This window comes from Podarcis muralis, chromosome 2, assembly GCF_964188315.1.
Source record: "Podarcis muralis chromosome 2, rPodMur119.hap1.1, whole genome shotgun sequence".
In the NCBI taxonomy this organism is placed as follows: Eukaryota; Metazoa; Chordata; class Lepidosauria; order Squamata; family Lacertidae; genus Podarcis; species Podarcis muralis.
Window position 1 is genome coordinate 75,654,361 of NC_135656.1, and position 18,863 is coordinate 75,673,223.

General features: G+C 44.6%; 2 protein-coding genes across 2 annotated transcripts in view; one reads left to right on the forward strand and one right to left on the reverse strand.

Moving 5' to 3' along the window:
• The window catches only part of LOC114590875 (uncharacterized), a 28,555-nt gene extending 15,572 nt beyond the window's left edge, over nucleotides 1-12,983 (reverse strand). Inside the window, exon 1 of the mRNA XM_077924809.1 lies at nucleotides 12,800-12,983. Within this exon, the coding sequence (XP_077780935.1) occupies nucleotides 12,800-12,938 (139 nt within the window). The 5' untranslated portion in view covers nucleotides 12,939-12,983. The remainder of the gene's footprint in view (nucleotides 1-12,799) is intronic.
• Nucleotides 12,984-13,170: 187 nt separating this feature from the next.
• Nucleotides 13,171-18,863, forward strand: part of SHISA5 (shisa family member 5) — a 37,142-nt gene continuing 31,449 nt past the window's right edge. Inside the window, exon 1 of the mRNA XM_028718832.2 lies at nucleotides 13,171-13,302. Coding sequence (XP_028574665.2) covers nucleotides 13,233-13,302 — 70 coding nt within the window. The 5' untranslated portion in view covers nucleotides 13,171-13,232. The remainder of the gene's footprint in view (nucleotides 13,303-18,863) is intronic.

Consider the following 18,863-nt stretch of genomic DNA (forward strand, 5'->3'; position numbering starts at 1 on the left):
CTTACCAATAACAACAATGCTTTTAAACAATGTCATTTTCTCACAACACAAAGTATACTCTGCCCCACTACTTTTGGGAGAACAGCTCATGAAAGAGTTTATATAAGAAGGTAAGCAATTAATATATATGTAATTGTACTGCTTTCACATCATCTGTGCCTATTGAATGATAAAGGAACAGTACTGCTAAAGAGTCTGCAGTTGCTGGTTAACACTGCTACAGCCTATTTACAGCTGAGTAGTTTCAGAACTGAGAACTTGGGTCCTCAGCATGGCTCTAACCCTGCATATACAACCAAATAGTCTTGTGGAGATTCCAACTGAAAAAAATCTTACACTGATGCCTAGTATTTAGTGTAACAAGTTTTATTGAATACAGTGTTAGGCTTTCTAATTTGATGCTGCCTCCCAGAATAACCCTAAAGAGTCTGGGAGTGCAATCTGATACATGTCTGCTCATAACTAAGCCCCACTGAATCCAATGTATCTCATGCTCAGAAAAGGGTTATGGAATGGCAGCTGGGTGGTTTCTCTGTATCCTGTGCAGTCATGGAGCAACTCTCAACACAGCCATAGGAACTGGCCCTCGATATGAATTCATGACCCTCTTTCACAGCACATTCTGAAATTGGTGAGGTTTGCAATGGACAAGGGAAAACCACTCTTCAGCTGGAGTCTAAGCATGATCCAAGGCTGATACACACTGTGCACAACAGACGTGTACTTCAGATGTCTGCCATGCAGATCTTACAGCTGTAACTTTTTGAGGGAGTGCCTTTTGTAAACCCTCCAGGCAAGACAATATTACCTGCAAATGTGCAGGCATCTATCCACCCTTCAAAAGTAAGAATTTTCTTCAGATCAGGTTTATACGGTGAACTCATGGGAAACATGTCTTCTGCTCAAAGGGTGGCAATACTGCTTAAAATATTTGTTCCGCTATCAAACTGCAGGCCAGGATAATTTTAGATTCCAAGTTTGGGGCGTGTCGTCCAGAAAAACATGCTAAACTTATTTTCCTGGCTGCGACACACTTAAGGCAATTCAGGATCGACTCTGAGGGTCAGCCAGGCAAATAATTGTTCATGCAAGTTCTATACTCACATGAGCAGTGAAATGTATATCCAGTTTCATACACATTTCCCCATAATGTGTGCATTTTTGTATACTTCTTTGGTTGTAGAATTGCAGTGCAAAATTCAGAGAAGTGCACATTTTGACAAGTAGCTCCATTATTAGGGAGGTGTGAATTAGGGAGGAGGAGGAGGAGAAGAAGAGGAGGAGGAGGAGGAGGAGGAGTTTGGATTTGATATCCCGCTTTATCACTACCCAGAGGAGTCTCAAAGCGGCTAACATTCTCCTTTCGCTTCCTCCTCCACAGTTTGCATTAAAAAAAACCTGAACTGAATTTCTATCCACCCCAGTCCTGTTCTGTGGAAGAGAGAATTTCAGCAGGTGTGGTTACCTTTGCTGAAATTCTCTCTTCTACACAGCCTTGAAAGGTGCAGGATTCCAGTCTTCCTTTTTTGCCCCAGGCCATCCTTCTCCTGAGCAATGTATCTGAAAACAAATCAGGAAACATGAGCTTAAATTTTCTTCTGTAAACTAAACAGTCAATAGCTGATTTTCCCCACAGTCCACAGAAAAGGTTTGACCATGTTAGTTGGAACTTACTCTCTAATCAATGTGCATAAGTCTAAAAGTATAACTGAGTAACTTTCAGCCTCAAAGTATGCTGCAGACAAACACAAGCCTCACTATGCAATCCTAAACATGTTCATTCAAAATTAAGTCATTTATTTATTGCACTTCCATGCTATCTTTTTCGCCAAGGAGCTCAAGGTGGCATACATGGTTCTCCCCCTTATCATTTAATGCTCTATTAAATTCAGTTAGACTTATTCCCTCGCCAGAATGTTTAGGATTGAAGCCTGTGCCATATTAAGAACACCTATTACAGAAGCTAGCACTGTCTGTCCAGTGCCTCTTGAGATAGATCAGGAGTGGTGAAATTTGGATTAAATCTCAACTCAGCCTCTTGACAAGTGTTGGGTAAGTTACAATTTTTCAGCTTCAGTTCACTGTCTGCAACAACAATGCTCTTCTGAGATTGAGAAATGTGAATATTATAAAGCTCTTTGCATAGTTAAAATTTGTTTCAATAGTAATATGCAGTGGTACCTCTGGTTAAGAACTTAATTCGTTCTGGAGGTCCATTCTTAACCTGAAACTGTTCTTAACCTGAGGTACCACTTTAGCTAATGGGGCCTCCCGCTGCTGCTGAACGATTTCTGTTCTCATCCTGAGGTAAAGTTCTTAACCCGAGGTACTATTTCTGGGTTAGCGGAGTCTGTAACCTGAAGCGTCTGTAACCTGAGGTACCACTGTAATCTACTACAGAATAATAAGGTGGGTTGTCTCAGCCAGCTTCTTGCCTGTTTTTGTTTTGTTTTTAGTGTTGCCGTTCTTGTCTGTGGAGGAAATGCTTTCCTTTCCCTATTTACAGTATAGACCTCTTTTGGTTGTTGATGTTGTTGTGCTAGTTTTCTGTTTAACTTCAACCTACTAGATGCAGGTTTTATACTTTGTAGCCTTTGCTTCTCCTTTCATTCAGTTTTGTCTCTACTCAGATATACACAGTAGAAATCTCACATCACGATGGGCAGAGAACAAGCATAAGGCCAAGCTCCTGTGGTATTGGGCAATTCTAACCACTAAATCAGAAGACCTTTCAACATAAGTGTGTTGATTGGATTTACTATTTATGAATGATTCAGAGCCGCTTTTGGTTATGATTTAGATATATGGTGGCCTCTAGTGGTGATACGCATGTGCACACCCTATGGGGAAACCAGTGTGGTACCAGTCCATAGGGCTTTTGCACACAATCTTCAACAGAATGTCACAAATGTAGCACTTGACTTCTGCTTTTTCCTGAAGTCCCTGTTCTGTTGCATTTATATGATACACGGTCTGCATGTAAAAGATGGAAGCCTGTTTTCACTGGGGCAGAGAATAGCACTAATAAACATGAATCTAGAATGAATTTTCTAAAAATCTGACTAGCTGGACACTCCCACAGATGTGAGAGGGAGAAGCCAGCCTCCAAAACTTAAAATTATAATACATTGATGATTTACAAAACTATGAGGCCATGCTGCTGTTTTTAATAAAATGGATGACCACCTGTATCTGCTGAGCAAGTATACATAGGAATGTGCTGCACTCTACCAATACCTTTAGCGAGACATACTGAGCTTATACCTTCAATAATTTAGGCTGCAATCCTATCTCTACTTTTCTGGCCACATGACCTATTGAATTCAATAGGACCTACTTCTGAGCACACACATTTAGGCTCACACAGTTAGCTGTTGATGTATACACTGTACCTTTAAAGCACAATGGAAACACATTCCTCCCCCACCACCACCACCAGTGCCAAAATTATTATTATTATTATTATTATTATTATTATTATTATTATTAGACAGCAATTTGCTAAGAGTTGCTAGTAACTCTGTGAGGGATAAACTACAGTGCCCTAGAGAAGAAGAATGTGCTTTGAATGTGCTCAGGTTTATGGCAGGTGAGGGTGGCTTGTCCAAAATTGTCTTGTGCACCCAATGGGGAATCTGGTGCGCCAGGATTGGCAAGTGGGCAACAGGTTCTCCACTCCTAGTATTATGTGTACATAGCTACCTGCATTGTGTTGAACCAAAGGTGAACTGTTCCGGAAACTCTGCAGATGCCATCTTGGTAGTCAAGATAACCCCACAATTAATTGGTAGTTGTTGTAGCAGTGAGCTCATATATGCTTATGTTCACTTGCTTTGATATAGGCCAGGGGTCAGCAACCTTTTTCAGCTGTGGACCGGTCCACTGTCTCTCAGACCATGTGGTGGGCTGGACTATATTTTTTGGGGGGGGGAGGGGGGATGAACAAATTCCTATGCCCCACAAATAACCCAGAGATGCATTTTAAATAAAAGCACACATTCTACTCATGTGAAAACACCAGGCAGGCCCCACAAATAACCCAGAGATGCATTTTAAATCAAAGGACACATTCTACTCATGTAAAAACACGCTGATTCCCGGACCGTCCATGGGCTGGATTGATAAGGTAATTGGGCCGCATCTGGTCCACGGGCCTTAGGTTGCCTACCCCTGATATAGGCTAATTGGCTTGCTTTGATGGTATCCTTATCTAGGGGCTTGGGGTGCTGTGCTTTGAACCCAGAAAGGGGAACAACTATCTGTAAGATTTGGGTATTTGCCACCTATGCCCTCATCTGGTCAGGTGGCGTGATGGGAAGTCCTAGCCAAAGTGACATAGACTGCTTTGTGGATAAAGAATGTATGAATGTTTGCTGGGGGGAGCGCAAGCCATCTCCTTGCTGCAGTGTCCATCCCCCATCTGTTAGGTCTGGGAGACTTGGCAGGCTGCTCTGCTGTAAGTCTACACCTTTCTTTAATAAAGTACTAGAACTGATAACTCTGATGTTTTTGACATTCCTCTTTGGTATCCCTGCACCCAACCACTCCCACGAGCTCTTTTTTCAGCCTGCGGTACAGAAAATGCACCTACATGCTGTAATTAGTTGCTTAATTACTGCTTGCCATGCTGCTGTTACAGGTACAGGAATACTGTCTTCCCCCACCCCCAGCAATCCTATATGCTTGAATGGTGCATAGTAAGAAAATATGGCCATAAACATACCGTACCCATTTATTTTTAAATGGGTGTTCTTTAATGTTCTTTAAAATGTTCTTTAAAAACTTCCCTATTAAAAACAAAAGTCTATGCAGCAAACAGTCTTCCTTTCTCCTCGGCCTTTGTGTTGGCTGCAATTTTGCCCTGTTGCACACTTGAATTATTCACCAGTACTCCTGCTTCAGAGTTCAGTCATCCCTTCAGTTCAGCTGCTTGTGCATACGTCAGACAAACTGCTTGACTAAAACAAATCAAGATACCTGTTTCGTGAGCGCAGTGGTTGTTGATCTCCAGGAGAGGTGTGCAAAAATATGGCGGACATGAGTGCGCTCATATGCAATTGCCTTGTGTCTCTTTGGATAGCATTAAAGGAAACACATATCAGAGACCAGGCATGGGGAACCTCCAGGCTTTTTTATCTGGCCCCCCAGGTCTCTCTCCTGGTCCTGTACCACCCCAAGCCCCACCTCTCACCACCCCTGCCTGGCTGGAAGATAAGGAGGAATGTTTGCATGTGCAGAAACTAGATTACTACAAAAGGAGAACATTCACATTTAATGCTCTGCCTGCTGACCCTGCCACCATGGGGATGTGGCCTAAAGGGTTCCTCACCCTATGTCTTTCATCTTTGGCTGCTGCAGCTTGTTCTGCAAACTAAGCAAAGCTGCACCTACCAAAAGTCCATCTTGTACACCAAGCATATCCAACATGGTGCCCTCCAGATGTTGTTGAGCTCCAGTTCCCATAATCCCTGACAATCAGCCATTATGGTTGGGGTTGATGGGAGTTGTAACCCAGTCACATCTGGAGGTTTGTGATGGCTATTGCTCTGCACCAGGTGTTTTAAAGACAGATAAGCCTTCTCCTTCCTTGCGTCTTCTATCCATGCTGCCCACACTACAAAGTGGGAATAAGGCACTATATTCTAGGTTAGATCTTGGGGTCCCCCCTCCTACTCCTGCTCCTTCAGCTTTAACAGCATTAAATATCAACAGCAGGTGATGATGCTCCAGTTTCGCTTGCTGATCTCTGCAGATGTTGCTGCTGTTAATTGCACAACAGCAGTTCCATCCAGGGTCCCCACCTCTCTATTAGTTAGCAGCCTCGAATCCCTTACACTGTTTGGGGAATAAAGGCAGTGTCACTAAACAGTGAGAAGGCAGCCAGAAGGAAGGAGGCTTGTGAAGCAATTCCACAAGCACCAAAAGCAGCCAAGAGGAAATTGGCAGGGTTTGCTAGGCTGCAGGTGGGGCTTATTTAATCAGGTAACATGGGCCATGCTCAGTAAGCTTATAAAAACAGCAGCTGAGGAGTGTATACATGATATTTAACACAGGATGCTACAAAGTAAGCTATGCATTTCTGTGTAAATTGCCAATATAAATTTAAGGGCGAACAAAACATCCACAATCATAGCAATGGCAACAAAAAAGTGACCTATCTGGGCACGGGAGAGATAATAACATGGCTTTTTTAAGCTCACAAGGGGAAAGTCACTTTGCTGGAGCAGTTAAAAAGAAGAACAACTGGCAAGAGAGGAAGGGCTATGCATCCTCCTCCTGCTGCTGCTGCTTCTCCGTTTAAATTCCCTTACATTTAAAAATTGCATCAGTAACAGACATTTACATGTATCATTTGTTATTATTACTAATTAGGTTATTCCAAAGGAGCCTAGGGTTGCAAGCACCAACATGCTGAAACAGTACAATTTAAAGTACAATAAAAACTTAATTAAAAGAACTGAAAACTATTAAAAACGTTTAACATATGTAGTTACACTCCTAGCATAGAGAAGTTACCTAAGCAGGTGGAATCTTAACTACAACACTGTCACCAAGTGCAGAGTTTTGCTTCTCTGCAATAAGAGTGATGTTTCACCATGCATGAATCATGGCCTGGATTCAACTAACTGGACCCGCTAGCAAAGGTAAAGGACCTCTGGATGGTTAAGTCCAGTCAAAGGTGACTATGGGGTGCGGCACTCATCTCGCTTTTCAGGCCAAGGCAGCTGGAGTTTGTACACAGACAGCTTTCCAGGTCATGTGGCCAGTATAACTAAACTGCTTCTGGTGCACGGAGGACCATGACAAGTGCCAGAGCACACAGAAATGCCATTTACCTTCCCACTGGTATGCTTTCGAACTGCTAGGTTGGCAGAAGCTGGGACAGAGCAATGGGTACTGAACCCATTGCGTAGTGGTCAAACTGCCGACCTTCTGATCAGCAAGCCCAAGAGGCTAAGTGATTTAGAGCACAGCGCTACCTGTGTCCCCAGGTCCCGCTAATAGAAGGACTTCCACTATGGCAATGGGGCTTTCCTCCTCTCATAAAGGTAAAGGTAAAGGTACCCCTGCCCGTACGGGCCAGTCTTGACAGACTCTGGGGTTGTGCGCCCATCTCACTCAAGAGGCCGGGGGCCAGCGCTGTCCGAAGACACTTCCGGGTCACGTGGCCAGCGTGACAAAGCTGCATCTGGTGAGCCAGCACAGCACACGGAAACGCCGTTTACCTTCCCGCCAGTAAGCGGTCCCGATTTATCTACTTGCACCCGGGGGTGCTTTTGAACTGCTAGGTTGGCAGGCGCTGGGACCGAGCAGCAGGAGCGCACCCCGCCGCGGGGATTCGAACCGCCGACCTTTTGATCGGCAAGTCCTAGGTGCTGAGGCTTTAACCCACAGCGCCACCCGCGTCCCATCTTCCTCCTCTCATACACCCTGCTAAATTGTGTCAGGGTGATAGTGGCTGGGAGAACCCCACAGAACAGCATGAGTTTGGAGAGCAGAAACACTTGTGCTAGCAGAATGTTTGTAACGGTGTGATGTTGAATTCCTCCCTCCCTATAGGATATATTCATTGGTGTGGGATCTTTCCTGCGGATTCTATGATGTAGGAAAGGCTTATCTATCACTGATGAGGGACATTTTGGAGCCTGAAGACTATATTATATCACAGGCAACCTTCTGGAGACCTCATGCCAGTGGTGGGTGGAGCAACTAGCGTGACATTTACTTTTGTACACTAACAGTTGACGTTTCTACAAGCAGCCACACACCCCACACAAGAGGCATCATCACAGCTCAGGCTGATTCCACACAGGCAAAAGCACTCAAGGAGGGTGCGCAGCAGAACCACTGCAGGGTGTAGGCTAGTGATGGCGGATATGAACTGGGAAGAGGTGTTGCCTGGGAAGGGCCCCCCCCCAAGGGCCAGATGGAGAGGCCTGGAATGCTGAATCTGGCCCTCAGGCCTGATGTTTCCTACCTCTGTTTTATAGCAGTGCTTCTGCTACAGCTTTAGGCCTCGTTCTGAAAAACAGCAGATGAGACAGTAAACCTAATCTCTGGTTGTACTACTTCAGACTCCAGACTCACATGATTTATTTAAGACATGGGAATATCATGCACACAGAAAATCAAAATGTCAAGGGGGAAGGGTTAGTGTTCTCTGACTCGATACTGTTTCTCTGTCCTAGGATTTTGTTTTCTGCTATGTGAATCTGAATCAGATCTGAGAACTAAGCAAGCCTTGATATTTTGATATGTGAGGGTCAGGCTAGATGTGACTACTTTTTGAATCATGTCTTTGTGACTGGACAAATTTCTTTGCTTACAAAGAGCAGCTGGGGGGGGGAGCCCTGGTCCCTACTGGGACTGTGCTGTGTGGTGGTGGGTTCTTTTCTGACCCAATTCTTTTTAAAATTGCAGCAAATAACCAATTTTAAGTGGGTGACTTTCAATGGAAAAATAACATAGGGGAGTTTTAGACACCTCTCAATGTAACTTGAGGAGGCGGCCTCACCACTAAAAAGAAGGGGGGGGAAGAGATTTAGCCAGTAAGCAAAAAATGTTTACAACACATTTAGAGCAGCAATCCTCCATAATGTTACATTATGGTTCTTCATTTGCTTCTTCATAGTTCTACCAATTGCGAAATGAATCACTGCTGGCATGTACGTTGTTTCTCAACTTGGGGAAACAGGCTAGAAAAATAACCACAGGGGGAAGGCAGTAGGTTGTGGTAGAAAGGAGGGGCTTAGTTGAACTACAAACGAAGCTTTGACTTCTGGGCTTGGAAAATGGAAAGTCGTTTAGTTTACAATGAGTCATTCCTTGCTTTTTCATTTCCAGGCCAGCAGGCATCTGTTAATTATCTCTAACACGTTCCTTGACTGCTGCTTGAAAAAATAGTTATCATGTTAATCAAATAGAATGAATTATATTTGAAGCTTTAAGATTATTTTTACAGGGCAGCAGAGTTACTGGCCTTTATTTCTTTGGTCAAGTTCACAATTAAACAGAGGAGCTATCAGATATAATACCCTTAATGATTCAATCTTCTTAATTAATTTTATATAGCAAAAACTTTCAAGACTGGCCACTGGATAATTTCTTTCTTCCTGTATATGGGTTATCATTCCTGACGAAGAAGAGAAGTTTGCATTTTAAAGCAACAAATTGCCTCCCTTGCTACACATACATACCGGTAGCTATATTTGAAGGCTGTGCATACACCATGCTTTTAAAGCACATGACTGCCCCCAAAGAAACCTCAGAACTGTAGTGTACCCCTCACATAGCTAAGATTCCCAGCACCCTTAACAAACTAGCTCCCAGATTCTTTTGAGGATGTCAAGTGCTTTAAATGTATGGTGTGTGCACAGAGTGAGGGAGCAATTGCTGCCTTGAATAATCAACAAACACCCTTTCTCAACCCAATGGCAGGAAAACAGTAGTGTTCAGGCACTACCTTTGCAACCCTGGAAGGGGAAGACCCCACCCTGCTGCATGTGTGCAGGCTGGTTCCCCATCCCAATCTACCAAAAGCAACAATGCAATTCCTTTTTTAAAAAAAGCAAGCAAGCAAGCTGGGAATCTGCATATCATGGCTCATTTGGGTACCTAGCATTTGTAAGGAATTTTCTACTATTTGTAGAAAGGAGGTGTGGAGCAAAGGCACTAATCTCCTCATTCCTTTTGTGAAAAACTTGCCTGATCGCACTTCTCAGTGTTTCCAGACAATAAATGAGTCACAGCAATTATTGACATTTAGGAAAGCGGATCACATGTTAATGAAGCTGAAGCCTAGAGTTGAAATGCCGGTTGTCTCTACCAAGAGACTTTTGGGTTTAGTTTCTAATCTTTTATGCTAATCTTCCCTATTGACAAAACAAAAAAAATTCCTTCCAGTAGCACCTTAAAGACCAACTAAGTTAGTTCTTGGTATGAGCTTTCGTGTGCATGCACACTTCTTCAGATACACAGAAGTGTGCATGCACACGAAAGCTCATACCAAGAACTAACTTAGTTGGTCTTTAAGGTGCTACTGGAAGGAATTTTTTTTTGTTTTGACTATGGCAGACCAACACGGCTACCTATCTGTAACTTCCCTATTGAAGAAGTGATTGCTGCCCCATAGAAAACAATTCAGGTGCTGATGAGTTTAGCTAGCTGCGACTGGGCAGAAGTGTTTCAGTTCATAAACAAAAAGGTAGTGACAAAAACAAGGGTTTTGATCTTTCCTACTTATTTCACATACAGTTGTACCTCGGGTTACATACGCTTCAGGTTACATACGCTTCAGGTTACATACGCTTCAGGTTACACACTCCGCTAACCCAGAAATAGTGCTTCAGGTTAAGAACTTTGCTTCAGGATAAGAACAGAAATCGGGCTCCAGCGGCGTGGCGGCAGCAGGAGGCCCCATTAGCTAAATGGGGTCCGTTTCAGATTAAGAACGGACCTCCGGAATGAATTAAGTACTTAACCCAAGGCACCACTGTATTAAATAAAATTGTAGCATTTAAAAAATTACTCTGCTGTTACCAAAATCACATATAAAGCCCATCATTGTTATATCATATTGTAGGTGGTGGATCTGTGGTTGAGGGATCATGGATCCTGAGCAGTAACATATTTTGCTATGTGAAGGGCTGCGGGGGTGGGGGTGGGGGTGAGACTTAAATAGTGCTTGACAGCCCTGAAGTGTATTCCATTGTTGTTATCCTGCTGGGTTGGGTTGTTTTATGGAAATGCAGTGTGTTGGGGGGTTGCTATGAAGTTACTTGCAGCAGCAGCAGCTCAATTGAATGCTGGGTGGGATGAAAGAACTGAGGACTTCAGCAGAGTTCTCTGGATGTCAGGTCTACCTGTAAAAAAAAGACAGCAGTTCTATCCACCAAGAAGTAATTGGAAAGGTGGACCTGCAATAAAGGTGTCTCAGAGTCTACACCTACACAGGTGCCACCACTGCTAGACTAGATGCACAAAGAGGGCGTGCGAATGTGGTCACATGAAGGAAATGTCATCATCCGTTTCCTCACTGAAAAGTTTTTATTTATTGTAAACCTCTCCCACTGGCATTGCAATTGGCATGCCCTTCCGTTTCTGCTTCTCTTTGGTAATGAGCAGGTGTGGCCTGCAGCAGTGTGCAATTTATTGTGAGGGAACAAAGGAGGAAATGCAGCAATATATTCTTAAGTTCAGCATGTAGTAACAAGGCTAAGAAATGTGGCATCCTGCCACAAACGTCATTTTGCTAGCATAGAAGCTCATGCTGAAAAGGGAAACAATTCCAATGAACAATAAATAGGTAATTAATTTTCCACATGCAAAAAAATAAGGTGTTGCATTTCCAGACAAAATAGCTTTGATGAGGAAAAAGCTGGCAGGACCTGCAAGAGACCATGGCATCTTTCCTTCTGATCACTGTTGTGGAATCCTACCAACTTCTACACATTTACAGAAATAAGAAAGACAGTTAAATGGGCTAGGCTGCAGTCCCTGGGAGGGATCGCAGAGACCAGAGGATCCTCTGGGCCTCCCTTTCTGCGGACGGTGAGGCCCATCCTGAAAGAGAGAGACTTATGCTTCATCCATCAGGAGGCTGCCCCTCTTGACTCACCCAAAAGGATGTGCTGCAGGAGCATGCCACTCCCCCAACACACACCTTGGAATGAAGGACACACCTCAACACCAGCCCTGAAGCTGGCCTAGTTTGTATATTCCTGATGGCAATAAAACTGTCAGAAAGGGGGAGGTTAGGAGCCACACTCCTTTTGAATTGCTCTGCCCATGTGTAATGTAGGATTATATCCATGGGTGCAAGCCATTAAATAAACTGTAATCAGTTAATCATACAACTGATGAATAGATTACTCTCTCCATTAAAGTTGTTTTCTGTCTGTCCCCGGTTTGCCTTTCTCCAAACTGTCATTTCTTTGCAAACACTTCTTGATGACCAACAAAGGGAAGGAAAACATCAGCCCAGAGAACAGGGACAGGCCATTTCCTCATCCTCCAAAGGCCATCCGTTGAGAGCCAACATCCTGTTCTTCAACCCAATGGGAACGTATTGCACTACTTAAATTTGAGATAACCTGCAAGTAACCTGCATAAATTAAGCACATATTGAATTCTAAGGAATTCATATTTCAGTAGAATAAAATACATTCGAAGAAATAAAAGCTCCAAAAATACAATTAATAATCATCCACCATATTGCACAGCATATTACAATTGCTACAATAATTGTGGGCTACAGAAGGGCTAAACACGATGCCTTCTTGTCAGTGTTACTTCTATTCCCATTCCAACCTCCACACTAAAGGTTGGTTGTAAACTGACTGGCTGAACCTTGGGGGGCCCCAACACAAGTGGGATAACAATAAAGTAGTACATGAGGATGATAATGATGATGATATATTATTATTTCTATCCCGCCTATTTGGCTGGGTTTCCCCAGCCACATGAAGAATGATTTCTTGCCATTGGTCAGTTACAGACATCCTGCGCAAACTGGGATTAAGGAGCAGAACTTTCTGGCCAGAGGACATTCCTTCCAAGGCAGGTCTCAGCCCTGGGAGCTCCAGTAATTGATTTATTTCTTTCTTTCTTTCTTTTTAAAGAGCCACAACAGGGGTTGTAAGGAAGAAGTTCGTTGTCAGAGCTGGATCTTGGGACTTTTAGGTTGCAGTCCTACACAGCAGGTATGGAGAACCTGTGTTCTTGAACTCCGGCTCCCATCTGGATGGCTACAGGGTGCCCCACCTCCCGCTATACACGATTACACGGGAGTAAATCTCACCGAACACAGTGGGGCTTCCTTCCGGGGAAGCAGGCACAGAATAGCGCTGTTGATCCCAGAGGTGTGGGAACACACCTCCAAGTTGGGCGGCGCTGGGGGACGACGGAGAGGCTCTGCACATGCTCTGGGGCTTCTTCATCCATGACCCTCGGGGAAATGACCACCTGGTAGGGAGGAGCCAGCCCTGAAGCAGAAGCAGGAGGGAGGTGCCGGCAAAAGGACGGCCGCCGCCGCCGCGGAACTCCCATTTCGCTCAGGCGCTCGCAGGGACAACTGGAGCAAAAGCAGCCGGAGGAGGAGGAGGAGGGGGCGGGAGGAGGCGTGGCCGCGGCTCTTCGCTTTCGGGCAACGCGAGCCACTCAGTTGTGAGGCGCGGAGTCGTCCCAGTGGGTCTGTGGCAGCTGCTCGCGGGCTGACTGAGGGGAGGAGGAGGATGGCCTGCGCCCGGAGCCCTTTCCTGACCTCCTGCGCCTTCCTGGCGCTCTTTCTCCTGGTGCCTGGCGGTGAGTGACGCGCTACGAAGTTGAGGGGGACGTCTCTGAGACCCTGGAGGCGGAGGAGGAGGAGGGGGGCGAGGGCTGCCTGCCTGCCTGGCGTCAACAATGGTGGGAAGGGAAGAGGGACGAGGAGCGGGTTGCTGGCGGGTTGCCCCGGGAGAAGTTCCTCCGAGGGGGAGCCGAGGCGTCAGCAGCGGGGAGGCGCAGAAGTGGCCGGCTCTGCGTTTCAGCGATCAATAACCAGCTGGTGGCGGCTCGGCGGTGCTTTACGCATCCGCTATGGATGGCAAGGGGCGGGGGGAGAAGGTTAAGTAAGGCTCTCTTCTCGGACACTGGGCAACTTCTAAGAAAGGAGATGCATTGAGCAGACATCCAGGGCTGTCGAGGCGAGGAAGAAGCTGGCGCTCCCTCTGTCACACAGAGACCTGTTTTCCTTCTCATGTTTGATTCAGGGGCGTTCTCAATTGGTTCGTTCTTCGCCGAGGCCCCACTCGTGGCTCATCGTGCGTGTATGTGTCTGAATCTCCCGGTTTTTGCTTTTGCTTTCTTAAAACCTCCGAGGCCTCTTTTGTGAGATTGTTCTCAAGTGTCACTGCCATCGGCCTCACCAAAACCCGCTTTTCATATTCCCAGACTGGCGCGTGGGGGGGGGGGGAGCGGTTAACACCCGATTGTCTGCTACTACTAGGTCTGCTGCGTTTCAGAATTGCGTGTCTGCACCTCAAGATATTTATAAATAAGACTTCTTGTCATAAATAAAAGACAGCGAAGGTTTGAACATTAGCAGTATTTTCAGACTATTATTATTATTATTATTATTATTATGAAAACCGCCCATTCCACTCTGGCTTAGAGCTATTTGGGGGATAATATAAGCTAAGCGTTGGAAGTAAAAGAATCTCTGCTCCCTGCAGTTATCTGTCCCAAGCCTATAAAATGGGGAGGGCAAGGCACAAATGTTGGAGTTAGGAGGCTTTTGTGCTCCAGTACTGAGACCAAAGTAATCTGCTGTATGTCACTTTATGACAGGGTTGCCCTTGCTAGGAGAGGTGCAGTAGATTTTGAAGCAGGCAACTGAAATCCTAGGAATGGAGTAGAGGGGACTTGGGCAACAATGGTGAGGCAGGCAAGGTTAGACTAGAGTGGTTCACACAAGGCGATTATAGAAGAGGAAGAAAAGGAGGAAGCACCTCCTCCTTCTTCTTCTTCCTCTGAAGGAACTAACAGTTGAGGAAGAAGTTACTTGACCAAGAGGTGTTTCACACAAAATTATTAATACAGTTGCTTAAAGTTACACTCTAAATTTAGGCAGTGTGAAGATGAGCAACAGATACCAATGTACATGGTGACTTCCAGTAAAAGGGAGATGAATGTATTTGACTAGATTCACGTAGATTGCCGTGTTGGTGTGACACAGTCGAAATAAATAAATAAATTTTAAAAATTGTCCAGTAGCACCTTAGAGACCAACTAAGTTTGTTCTGGACATTTTAAAATTTTGTTTATGTATATGGCTAGAGGCGCTTAAAAGCTAAAGTAGAAATGTGTAAGTTGTGGTCCTAAGCTAAACACAGCTGATCAGGAGCTCAGTAAACTTCCTGCTTTTCTAGTATAACAACTACTACACAAAGAAAGCACACATAGCACAACCCAAAGTATACCTAATTAGTATAAGTCAAAGCATGCTGTGCCTTGTTAGCCCCCAAAGGCCTTCCTGAGGGACCAGGCTTTGCGTTTCTGGTGTCACCATCTTTCTGCCTTTGCCATAAAACAGGGCTGGGGAACCTTTGGCCTTCCAGATGCTTTTGGACTCCAACCCCCATCAGCCCTAGCCATCATGCTCAATGGTCAGGGATGATGGGACTTGCAGTTCAGCTACACCTCGAAGGTTTTCCAGCCCTAAAATACACACCCTCCCACTAAAACCACCGGACTTTTGTTGCCAGGAGCTTCAAAAGCAAGGGAGTTGGTGAGCACCTGGCAAGTTTCAGGGGCATGGTTGGGGGCCTGCATTCAGCTCATCAGGGCCCCAAATAATGCAGGCCTGTGCTAAACATTTTGCTGTGCAGAGAACAGAGGGAAGGAAGAGAAAAGGGTGGTAGATGTGGCCATACAGTAGTTAAATATCCATGGGTTTTGTTGCAGTTTTGAGATGAAGAATGGCATGGACACATGTTACATATGCTACTTCATATGTAAAGGACCCCTGACCATTAGGTCGAGTCGCGAACAACTCTAAGGTTGCGGTGCTCATCTCACTTTACTGGCCGAGGGAGCCGGCGTACAGCTTCCGGGTCATGTGGCCAGCATGACTAAGCCACTTCTGGCAAACCAGAGCAACGCACGGAAACACCGTTTACCTTCCCGCCGGAGTGGTACCTTTTTATCTACTTGCACTTTGATGTGCTTTTGAACTGCTAGGCTGGCAGGAGCAGGGATCGAGCAACGGGAGCTCACCCCGTTGTGGGGATTTAAGTCCTAGGCTCTGTGGTTTAACCCACAGCGCCACCCACTTCCCTCCACTTCATATGCATAGATGTACATATGCCAATCTAGGCTGTCTTTCAGATGTAAAGCTGCTCTGTGAGCAAAGGGTTTGTTTGTTTGTTTGTTTTAAAAGGTGAGGTGTGAAGGCACAGGAGATTAGAGGCCCCTGAAGATTAACTGAGGGTTTCATGGAAAATATTGAAAGACACTGCAAAGTGGGATTTTCTGCTTTGTGCTTACGTGGTGCCCATGGGAGTGGGAAGCCACCCTTTCTCGCTTTCCCAGCACATTTGATGGCGCGCCTCCCACTTTTCTCATATGCTTCCACATCCATGATTTACGTTGTTCCCAACACAGCTTTTTATAACACAGGAAATTTCCATTGTAGAAGAAACTGAGGCTATGAAAGGAGCAGTCGATGATCTTGTGCAGAAGTGGGGTTGAGGGAACGCAGCATAAAGGGAAGATTTTTGTTTTTGTTTAAAAGGTTGTCATGGACTTTTGCTGCAGGGGCAAATACACACTTTAAACCTGAGGCTGATGCCTAAGGGCTTAAGGAGTAGTTGCTGGTGTTTGAACAAATCAAAACCAGGGTCTGTGATCTGAAAACAGAGGTGATGTGTGTACTTTTGTAACCCAAGAAAATATTTAATAAAAACAATTTTAAAAAAAGAAGTGTTGATAGTGAAGGGCACGAAAACAGTTATAGCAACAAAGGTATTTGTGTATTTAAAAGATTTATAGTCTGTGTTTCTGTTTTTTAAAAAAGTGCTTAAGGCAGCTTAGGATAAAAGTTAAGCAATAACTCACCACAGAAAAATAAACATTAGAAAGCTATCAAATGGAGAGAAAATAAGAGCTATATATAAGGAAACATGTTCGATTTGTGGGAGCATTAGAACATGGAGTAACTTTCCTGTGAAAGCGGAGAGAGAGGCTGAAAACTTTTACAATTCTCAGATAATCTTATGCTACTAAATAAAAAAAGCAAAAAATATTTGTCAGTAGATGTAGCAAGATGGACTAAGGCTATAATTCTGTATTCATTTACCTGGAGGCAAGTCTCATTGCACAGTGTATTCAAGTGCACTGTAAATAATGCAAAAGTCAAGATAAAGTACATCCTCTTCCCTTAAAGGTTGGGCCAAGGAATCCAAGTATTAACACAAAACAATATTTTATAGAAGGGACATACATTTGTTTAGCTTTTTTGCACACTGCTGCCACTAAATAAATATACATTTAATGCTGCTATCTTCTGCTCAATACTTCTTGAACTAGTGCAGTGTTTGTAGCTGAGCAGAACATTTTGCAAATGATATCTGAAGGAAAAAAGTGCTCTTTTTAACAAATTAAGTTGTTACCGCTGAAAAAGGGAGGGACAACCCAACATTCCGCACAAGGAAGTACTCAAGTATGTTTCTCTAGTCTCATTGGCCATTAGAGAAAAAAATGATGGTTTGTCACTCGAAATTAAAGGCTTATTTATTCATATTAAATTTGTAATATAATAACTTACCATGGTGTGTGCATACAGTGGAAGTTCTCTGTTTAGCAGTCATGTATAACCCAGTGTGTATATTACTTCAGTTATTCATCGACCTAGATTCTGTCTGCAAATAGTAAATTCTGGGCTGTAGTCAACCTAGTCCTCACAGAAGGCCCAATGAAGTGAATGAACCTAAGTTAGTTATGTAGCAACTTCATTGCACCAGGACTTCCATTAGCTCAATGGGGCTTCCCCCCTTCCTCTTCCTGTGCCCCACAAATTAACTTAGTGGAGGGTCTAGAGAACCACTGGAACAGTGTGTGGGGTAGGACAGGGCAGTTTGTTTCATCTGTTTCTGCTGATGAAGCAGCAATATGCTTAGTGTTACATTGAATTTCCCCCACTGTTTACTTGTGCTACCTTTGCTTGCACTCCCTGCCCCTCCATAAAAAGGGCTTGCAGTTTTTTTATCTGTTTCAGGAATGAAAAAATTGTATCATGTCAATTCCAGGGTTGCAAGACTGTTTGTCTTTATATGACTGTGCTTTATACTGCATAACCTTGACGGTAAAACTTGCAAAGTTTGTAGCCTTTCAGATGTCACTAATCTTTGACCTTGGCTGCATACTGGAATCATTTTTACATTTTTTCTGAGACCATTCTTGAAGCCATTTAATGCCACAGGCCTCTGAGCCTATATCTGCGACAGCACTATCTAAATCTTAATATATAATTTTCCTTTTGTGGGATGACTTCCACATTTTAAGCCTTAGTTTGTGAGGCTGTGAAAAGTAATTCCAGAGGGAACACTCGCAGCTCAGGGGCATATAGCACAGGTTCAGTGTAGGGTTTGATCCCCAACATTTCCATGCAGAGCCCTGAACAGCCTGTAACCTAGAGAGTGGCTGCCATTCAGTATAGAACGGAGTGAAAGGTCTCCCTTTCCTTCCAATACACCTACGCTCCTAGTGATTAAAACTGCATGAGCGATATGAGATCATTTCACTGTGAAAAGATTCCTTCAGTTGATAAAGGAGTGTTCATCAACACCCATGTAACTATCCCGAGCAGCCTATTTGATCTTTTATACGGTGTAAGTAACCAGATACTTTATAACTGAAAGTACTGTGATGGCCTTCTATGGCATTTTAGCAACTAAGTTGGAGTCGTAATCTTGGGCAGAAATGTGGCTTTGAGCATGACAAGGCTGTTTAGTTGTGCACTGTGGTGGAGCGTGTCCAAACACAGGCCAAGGGCTGGGGCACGCCCTGAGGGAGGTAGGGCACAAATGGAGCCGGCTGTGGCTCACCTCACCCCCACAGCTTCTCTCCGCTGTAGAGGAGCTGCATGTGGCACATCCCCACCCAGGAGAGGGGCAACAGCTCTCTGCCACTGACTCCCCTGGGTCAGACGTGACCCAGAAGTGGAGCTCCACTGAAGGAAGCTGCCTCTGCAGCTCCAGAACCAGGGTCTGATGGGAACCTATTGTGGGGGCTCCTGGTCACTCCTCCTCCAGAAAATGTGCCCGGGGCCATGTGCTGCTATGCTACACCACTGGTTGTGCAGAGTGATCTCTGACCCATGACACTCC